This window comes from Beta vulgaris, chromosome 7 (genome assembly GCF_026745355.1).
Source record: "Beta vulgaris subsp. vulgaris cultivar EL10 chromosome 7, EL10.2, whole genome shotgun sequence".
Taxonomy (NCBI): domain Eukaryota; kingdom Viridiplantae; phylum Streptophyta; class Magnoliopsida; order Caryophyllales; family Amaranthaceae; genus Beta; species Beta vulgaris.
In genome coordinates, this window is record NC_079208.1 from 32,459,332 (window position 1) to 32,469,346 (window position 10,015).

The following is a 10,015-nucleotide window of genomic DNA, read 5'->3' on the forward strand; positions in this document are numbered from 1 at the left end:
CTACGACAAACATGACTCAACACATTGTTATTGGATAAAAACTAACCAAATAAAAAATATATTCAAGTGAATTCCAAGAAAAAGAATAAATTACAAAAATAAACTAACTAAACTAAGAAAGAAATCAATTCAAATGAATTCACAAAAATAAGAAATAAACAAAATAATAACTAACCCTACAAAAAATATTGAATTCAATCTAAAAAAAATATTTTTGTTCTTTTCATTTTTTTCATTTTTTTGTATTTTTTTTAGGAAAGAAGAGAGTTAGAAACCCGGGTTGCCTCCTTATTAGCGCTCTTTTAAAGTCATGAGCTCGACTTCTCACCTTGAAATCATTCGTCAGTAGGAGGTTCAGTGAGGTAGATTGTCTCCAAATTCCCAATGAGCGCACCCTCAGTGTAGAGCTTCAAACGTTGGCCATTTACTTTGAATTTAGCTCCATTCTAATTAATAACTTCAATAGCTCCATGTTCTTTCACATCATTGACTACAAAAGGTCCATACCATCGTGACTTAAGCTTTCTAGGGTAAAGTTGAAGTCTAGAATTGTAGAGTAAGACCTTATCACCAACATTAAATTCTCGCTTTTGGATCATCTTATCATGAAACTTCTTCGTTTTCTCTTTGTAGAGCCTATGATTCTCGTAAGCTTCAAGTCGAAGCTCATCTAACTCATTCAATTGAAGAAGTCCGCTTCACCAGCCGCTTCAAAATCCAGTTTGATCTCCTTGACAGCCCAAGCAGAGAGATACTCCATTTCAACTGGCAAATGACAAGCCTTTCCATACACTAATCGATACGAAGTTGTCCCCAATGGAGTCTTGTAGGTTGTATGCAATATTAATGCCCACAAAGTGTCATCCAATTTCAATGACCAATTCTTCCTAGACTTGTTTACCACCTTTTCGAGGATTCTCTTGATTTGGCGATTAGAAACTTCAACTTGACAACTCGTCTTAGGATGATAGGCTAAGCCGACCTTATGAGTAACTCCATGCTTCTTCAGAAGAGCCTTAAGAGTCCATTGATGAGAATGAGAACCACTATCACTAATCACAACTCTTGGGACTCTAAAGCGTGGGAAGATGATCTTCTTGAAAAGCTTCATAGCAACTTTAGAGTCATTAGTTGGCGATGCAGTAGCTTCGACCTATTTAGTTACATAATCAACGGCGACCAATATATACCTATTCCCACATCATGAAGGGAATGGTCCCATAAAATCAATACCCCAAACATCAAAGGGCTCAATCTCAAGAATCCCGGTTTGTGGCATCTCTTGCCTCTTCGAAATATTGCCCGCTCTTTGACATTCATCACATGTTTTGCAAAAGGGATGAGCGTCTTTGAATATAGAGGGCCAATAGAAACCACTTTGAAGAACTCTATGGGCAGTTGCATTAGGACCGAGGTGTCCACTAGATGGCATGTTATGACAGTGTTCCAAAACACCATGAGTCTCCCAATCAGCAACACATTTACGAAAGAGCCCATCGGCGCACTTGCGATACAAGAAAGGGTCATCCCAAAAGAATTGCTTAACATTATGATAGAACCTCTTGCGTTGTTGATAGGTCAAATCAGGAGGATGAGAACCACCAATGCAGTAATTTGCAAAGTCTGCATACCAAGGGAACTTAGTAGAAACAACAAAGAGATGATTATCAGGAAGAGAATCATCTATAGGGCCATGCGAGCTTAACTCAAACCTCAAACGAGAGAGATGATCTACAACTACGTTCTCAGCACCCTTCTTATCTCGTATCTCCAAATCAAACTCTTGAACAAGAAGAATCCGTCGAATGAGCCTCGGCTTCGCCTCTTTCTTGGCCAGCAAATACTTGAGTGCGGCATGGTCAGTGTGAACAATGATTGTCGAACCAATGAGATAGGTTCGAAACTTATCAAGGGCATAAACAATCGCAAGGAGCTCCTTTTCAGTAGTAGCATAGTTAATTTGAGCTCCATCTAAGGTTTTACTTGCATAATAGATGGCATGCAACACCTTATTCTTCCTTTGACCCAACACCGCTCCCACAACATAGTCACTAGAATCACACATAATCTCGAACGACAAATCCCAATCTGGAGGTCGTATGATTGGAGCAGTTATCAGTGCTTTCTTAATCCTGTCAAAGGACTCCAAACAAGTATTGGTGAAGTCAAAAGTGGCATCCTTAAGCAATAATTGAGTTAGGGGTTTCGCGACTTTAGAAAAATCTTTTATAAAATGGCGATAGAAACTCGCATGACCAAGAAAACTCCTCATTCCCTTGACATTCAAGGGAGGAGGAAGTTCCTCAAGCACCTCAATTTTTGCTCGGTCAACTTGGATGCCACATTCAGAAACAAGATGACCAAGTACGACTCCTTCATTGACCATGAAGTGGCACTTTTCCCAATTCAGGACCAAATTAACATCACAACAACGTTTAAGGACCTTAGAAAGATTATGCAAACACAAGTCAAAGTGAGAACCATAAACACTAAAATCATCCATGAATACCTCCATGATATTCTCAATGAAATCTGAAAATATAGCCATCATACATCTTTGAAATGTGGCAGGGGCGTTACACAAACCAAAAGGCATTTAACCGAAAGAAAAAGTGTCATAAGGACATGTGAACGTCGTCTTCTCCTGGTCTTCGAGATGAATAGGAATCTGAAAAAAAAAACAGAATATCCATCCAAATAACAGAAAAAGTTATGATTTGCTAATCTCTCCAGCATTTGATCAATAAAGGGGTGGGGGAAGTGATCCTTCAGGGTGGTCATATTCAACCTGCAATAATCAATACACATACGCCACCCCGTGACAACACGAGTAGGAATAAGCTCATCCTTATCGTGCTTAACAACCGTTGTCCCCCCTTTCTTAGGAACGACTTGTACCGGGCTCACCCACTTAGAATCAGAAATGGGATAGATGATACCCACGTCAAGTAGTTTCATTACCTCTTTTTTCACCACCTCCTACATATTAGGATTCAAACGACGTTGTGGTTGTATACAAGGACGGTGGTTCTCTTCCAAAGTCTGGGGTAAAGCCCTTAAGATCGCTAATGTTATACCCGATAGCTTTCTTATGCATGCGAAGCACAGTGAGGAGCTTTAAAAGCTGGCTATCATCGAGTTTAACACTCACAATCACAGGACAATTCTCCTTATCATCAAGGAAAGCATATCTAAGGTGAGAGGGTAATTGTTTTAATTCTACCTTCTTTACCTGTGTATCAGAAGTGGAACAGGTGGTTTGCATTACCTCAAAACCTTTGGTCTCATCAGTGTCAAAGCCATCCAAATTAGGAAGCAAAGAATCTATTTCATCATCACCTTCTCCTTTTGAGGCTCCAAAAGCAAAAACAGCCTCCAACTGGTCATCTAATAAGGCTCAAGGAGCGTTATCTCCAACAATCTCCTCTATGACATCAATCCTGCAACAAGTGTTCTCAAGCATAAGAGACTTTATAGCATTAGTAAGTTTAAAAGTCACAGTATCATCAACAACACCCAAAGTAAGAGAACCGGACTTGACATCAATAACAGCACCAGCAGTACATAAGAAAGGTCTACCCAAGATGACGGGGATTTGACTATGGAATCAACAGGAATATAGAATTTTCCAACCCTCACAGGCACATCCTCTAAAATACCCAGAGAATATTTCACAAAACGATCTGCCATCTGCAAAGTAATGTGTTTGCACTTTAAAACTCCCAAGTTCAATTTATTACAGATAGATAAAGGCATAACAGATACACTAGCTCCTAAATCACATAAAGTCTTATCAATAAATAAAGCACCTACAGGACAAGGGATGGAAAAACTACCAGGATCCTTGAGTTTTGGTGGGATTTATTCTGCAATACATCACTTCACTCTTCAGTTAGAGCAACTCTATCTATACCACCAAAATTCTTCTTCTTAGTGATCATATCTTTCAAATTAGCATATACGGGTACTTGAGAAATTAAATCAGTAAATAGAACTTTTACCTCAAGGTTCTTGACCATGGCCAAGAACTTACCAAGTTATTGATCAACCTTGGATTTTTGTATCCTGTGGGGAAAAGGTAGTGGTGGTGTAGGAGAATCAGTAACCTTCTCCTTTTACTTCCTTGCTTCATCTACCTTCCCGTGCTCAATGCCAATTTTTGAGCTATCCTCATCTTCATTTTCATCCACTATATCATTCTGGACTGGAGGTGGTGAATCATCAGTAAGCATAGGTGGGGCATCATACTGTGCACCGCTTCGAAGAGTAACGGCATTAGCATTTTCTTTAGAAATTGCTTACCCCGGTAGATGACATGGTTGCCTCTGCACATTACTTCCGACCACCTGAGCAAGTTGAGTCTCCAAGTGTTTGGTGGTACTTCAACTCCTTGATGCTCTCTTCATGATGTTTCTGCACAAAAACCATCATTTTCATTAGATTAGACATGGTAGGCTCTTGAGAGGTGGCATTCTGAGAAGCTTGTTGTTGATAGCCTTGGTGTGAAGGCCTATTGAAACCAGGAGGGGGTTCTGATGAGCTCCTTGGTAATGCTGTTGTCTAGCAGCATGTTGTGGTGGGTTTTGATGAGGTGGTTGGTATGAAGATTGTGGTGGAGGTTGAGGTTTCTGAACATTGTTTTTCTTGTACGAAAAATTAGGATGATCTCTCCAACCTGGGTTGTAAGTGTTAGAGTAGGGTTTGTGTGGAGGTCTCTGCTGAAAAACATTTGCATGCTCCATCTTATTCGGATCAGGTTGACTGTAGCAACAATCATGACCAAAGTGGCCTTGAACACCACCACACACTTCACAAAAGGAAGAAGTAATAGGAGCCATGAAAGACATCGCATTGATACTCTTAGGAGGAGTACTAGACTGCGAAGATTTCAATGAGTCCATCTTCATGCTCAACTGGCTACTTGTGGGAACAACAAAGGCATATGCATCAGCATCCAACTTTTTCTTTATAATAGTCCTGAGGAACTATGATCATCGTGCTAAGTTGGCCAGAAAATTGTACCTTCATCACCTCCTTATCTAGGAAAACTCCCCTGCAGATAAATCAATGTACTCTTGATATGGGTTGTAGACCATTGTAGAATGCTTGGTGATGAACCACTTGTCCAGATTGTGGTGTGGGCATTCTCTCTGCAGTCCTTGAACTATTCCATGCTTCCTTCAGTGTTTCATCGGGTTCTTGTTGAAGGTAGCAAGCTTATGTCTTATTTTTGCAATCTTGGTTGGAGGGTGGTACTCTTTCAGGAATGCTTCACATATAGCACTCCACTCAGTTTTATTAACATCGTTCAGCCATTTTTGTGCCTTGTCCTTTAATGAAAATTCGAAGACTATGACCTTCAACTGATCAGGACCGACCCGTTGATGCTTAACGGTACGACAGAGTTGTTGAAACAGTTGTAAATGATTTGCAGGGTCTTCGGATGGATGCCCGCCAACCTGATTCTGTTGGATCATATTAATGAGAGCAGGCTTGATTTCGAAGTTGGTTGCTTGTATATCAGGCATAGTAGGGCGTGTGGGAACATTACCAGGAGAAGGTACCCCATAAGACTTCAATGACTTAGGAGGCATGATTGAGTCTGTTGGTTCTTCCGTGGTTTTTCCCTGATTAGCAGACTATTTTTTCTTCTTTTGTGTCTTCTTGAGTTGCCGGAGGGTTTTCTCAAGATCAGGATCACTTGGAACAAGAGTACATGTTCTTTTAAACCTGGGCATAAAAGAAACAAAGAAAAATGTGCAGTGAGATGGCCTCAATTGGAACTTGAAGTTCCAATGAGACAATAGAAATAGTTCAAATAATTAAACAAAAGCAATAGAAATTAGCCGTCTCCCCGGCAACGACGCCAAAAACTTGATGATTTTAAAAAGTAATACCGCAAGTGCACAGTGTCTGTTGTTAGCAGATAAATAGCAAATACGGGTCAATCCCACAGGGAGAGGATTTCTATCGATTTTCGCTTAATTATAATAAACTATCTCAGAAAAACGAATGTTTGATTTGAATAATAACTAAACTAGAAGCAAGTAACACCAAAATGTTGGTTTAATCAATACATTAAAAGTCTAGGACATACGTTCCGTCCACCATGCTCATACCATTCAAAGAATACAAATCAATTCAATGACAAAAAAACTAGAGGGTGAGTGATATAAGAAATGGTTAATCCTTTGGTCGGGTATTAACACTTTCAATTCAACCTATGCAGTATGATCGCTAACATATTCAGAATTGCCAATTGTAATGAAGCCTCTAAGAATATGATCTTTCAATTCTAATTCCTATTAGCAAATCAATTAACTCTTAATATTTGCCAATTACAAGAATCAAACTATTTAAAACTTATTAATTCGAATAATTACTCACAACCCTAATCTATAAATCAATGAATTTCAAAGAAAATATCATGGTATAAACATGGCTTCCCTCCGTTTGCCCTAGAAAAGCGACTACTCACTCATAATTGAAATAACTAAAGCAAAATCAATAATTAACCTAGAATTCATGATTGAGAAATAATGAAAATAATAGTAAAGCAAGATAAAGACAATAGCAAAAATTAATAAAGAAGAAAACAATGGAAAAATACCTCTAGAACTTGAATTAATGGAAGAGAAGCCAAAACTAGGGTTTCAAGGACAGGGATGAAGAATAAACGTAATACTAGAGTTTTCTAGGAATAAAAGCATATGAGAGAAATAAAATAAATCTCCCCTTTTATATTTTCCTCTAATCTAATCTTTAATGGGTCCAGGAAAAAGAAATAATTAAGTAAACTAATAAAAGAAGTTTGATGATGGGATGATAATAGTGAAGCCATCACGAGCTTGCGTCTCACGTCAAGCCTGACCATTGGGCGCTGGCTGGCCAGCGGGCCAGACAGAAATTCAGGTGCAAGAGGAAGCCTCCGTTGGGTGCTGGTTCCCAGGCAGATTCGCAAGGTCAACTTTCAATGCCTGTATCCTGCGTTCTAGGCATCTTCTATAGGCTTGTGACCTGTCGTTGTAAAGATGTTCAAGTCTAGTTTCCAACGCAACTTGAATCACTTCGATCCGATTTGTAGAATTCGAGTTATGATCAAAAGCGAGAACATGTGTCGGTTTTTATCACTTCGGAAATAATACGTTTCTTCGTTTTCAACTCAAATTTACTCTGAGAGATATGTCGCGATCCTCATGGAAGCTATTTACTTCACTTAATATGATTATAAGGAACAAGAGAATAATCCACGAACATAAATTCATCGATCAAAAGCCACCATTCATCAACTCCCTTTACAAGAATTATCCAATTCATCCAAAATCGCTTCTGAAATGTCCAAATAGCTATGAAATTATCTGAAACATTAAGAAAACCACAAACGAAGTGTAATAGAGCACATAATAGATAATGCATGTCAATGGCAACTAAAATGCAGCTATATAAATCAATATACTCTATAAATGCAACCTAAATATGCCTAAAAACTCTATATAACAATGATTTATCAATTATCATGAATAATTGATTATTGGGCTTTTTTAAAGGATTGGGCTCAAAAATTTATTGATGAAGTCAAAATATAATTAATTATCATGAATAATTAATTGGGCTTTAAATTAGGACTTTAACACTTTAAAAAAAGTTTTGGGATGGATTTTCTGATTGATCTACCCTTGTGTCTGACTAATTAAGATCTCGATATGTTTTATTATTACGATATATAGTTTTTTTAAAGGATTGTTTTCTAAGACATTTATCATATAATGTTCACATAATATATCATCCCATAAAAATTATGCAATGTCAATATTTTTAAAATCATATTTTTAAAGTAGGGTTATATAGAGATAAAATATATACCTATAATTTTGTATAGTGAAAAAAGTTAGAGTTTGATTTTGACTAAACAACTCAAAAAGATTATACATATAAATTAAGTACTCCCTCTGTTTTTTTTTATCTTTCTCACTTGGAATCTTGACACTATTCATGCATAGAGAGAATCTTCTCAAATGTTCTCAATTTATAAGAAAAAAATAGTCATGTGGGGTCTTGTTTGATTCGTCTCAATTAGTACTTTATTAATATTCAATCGTTATAATTTTTACTAATATATAATGAATGATATTTAAGTTTTAAAACGTGCATTGGAAGACGCGCACAAGAAAGTGAGAATGATGAAAAAAACAGAGGGAGTATAACTTTGCTACATATTCAAGAAATTATAATTGTGATACCATTAAAGAGTAATTACAAGTTATAACCTATGAAAATATAAAATTTAAGGTGAATGGTAATATATGACTAAAATTTTGCTTTTAACATGTGTGTTGGATCGTATAATAATAGATAAGTGATAAAAAGAGTATGAGTATATTATAATAAAAACTGCTACATAAGTTATGGTAAGAATAAGAGTGAAGAATTAGTAAGCGAAAATAGAATTTGATTTTCAGTAAATTATCTAAAAATGAATAATACAATTGAGTAATATCACTTTTGCTATATACTACAAAAAAATACATGGAGTAAATCACAAAAAATAATATGCCTATATAGCGAGTATAATGGAGATTATATTTGAGCTAACTTATTTATCATCATACATAATGACATAAACAAAGTTGGTTTTTAGTGGTCGTTCATGAGACCTCGAATTCCACGTTCCAGCGTGCATCATGTCAAGAGGTCTCATCCCCAATATGATAAAAAAAAAAGTAGTTTGATCATGCCACTTGTGAGTTGTGACTTGTGAGGTTCATATTGATTTACTAGCTCATGACTAAGTCATGGAGTTTGTCCTCTCATCACTTATTCTATAGTTTATAGTTGGAGGACAGACTCTAGTGATATACTTTATCATGATTCATGAGTGAAATGTAATTTTATTTATGTCATGATTAGGTGTTAATGAGCCTAACTGGCTTGAAAACTATTGGAACTCGAATTCTAGAGCTAAGTATAAAAAACTTCTATTTAGAAAGTTTATGAGAAGGCTCGAAATATGTTTTACATATATTAATTTACATATTATACAAACTAAATAAAAAGTTGTAATTAAATTGTACACAACACTTGTGAAAAACTTAAAATAGGCAGTGTAAACCTATATGTACAATATATGTAATATAATTTTTCAACTCAAGTCTTAAAGTAAATTAATTTAGAAAATTTAAGTTTGCAAAAGCTCGAAAATTGGCTTAAGTTCGAGTAAAAGTATTACAAGTCAGCCGAGCCGAGCCTAAAGTTCGATCTCTACCGACTCATTAACACCCACAGACTCATGATTTATGATCAAATTGCACGGCGTAGAGAATCATGAGTGGCCAATGGCCATACGCCCATACCGTAACAATCAAATTCATAAAGGAACCGATCTAGATATCAAACATAAGCTTGTCACAAAATTAACATTAAATGACAGTATGACACCAACTAAAAGGTAAAAGAAAGTGGTTTCTAACTTGCTAATACTACTAATATTAATTATTTTGGACAATAATGTCACAGAGTACACATAATTTTAAAATTAAAGGGAAAAAATTAAATCAGCTGCAAAAGGGCCAACGAAAAGGCCCGAAAAAGAGAAACTAGAAACCCTACCGCTGAAGCTGATAGCCAAATTTCAGTCTTCATCAGCAGAGCCGGCGGCTTGGGTATCAGGCGAAACGGCGTCATTGATGTCAGGGTCATAGGCAGGGTCAGATTTGTCCAAAGCAGCTCGAGCCTTGTCGAGCCAAGGCTTGAAAGCTAGCTCGATGGCTAACCAACCAAAAGCAAGCGCACTCATCACAATTGCGGCTTGCTTCAGCGACCCCTCCCTTGTTCTTGCTCTTCTCATCTTTCGCTCTCTCTCTCTAAACTAAACTGAACAAGTTTACAGTTTTTTTGGTGCAGTACAAGTTTTGAAATTTTCTCTCGCTTTTGTTTATAATCTTTGTTGATATGAATCTAATGATAAATGGTTTTTACTATTTAATTGCTTTTGTCTTTTCTTTGGATCGGGTCGCCA

At 36.8% G+C, this 10,015-nt stretch overlaps 2 protein-coding genes across 2 annotated transcripts; both read right to left on the reverse strand.

Annotated features, from left to right (window-relative positions):
- Positions 1–679: 679 nt before the first annotated feature.
- LOC104898978 (uncharacterized) lies at positions 680–1,111 on the reverse strand. Its single transcript, XM_010686116.1, has one exon. It carries the CDS (start codon positions 1,109–1,111, stop codon positions 680–682), a length of 432 nt encoding a protein of 143 aa, XP_010684418.1.
- Positions 1,112–9,439: 8,328 nt separating this feature from the next.
- On the reverse strand, positions 9,440–10,015 carry LOC104898900 (outer envelope membrane protein 7). Its single transcript, XM_010686029.4, has one exon. It carries the CDS (start codon positions 9,842–9,844, stop codon positions 9,629–9,631), a length of 216 nt encoding a protein of 71 aa, XP_010684331.1. The 5' UTR covers positions 9,845–10,015; the 3' UTR covers positions 9,440–9,628.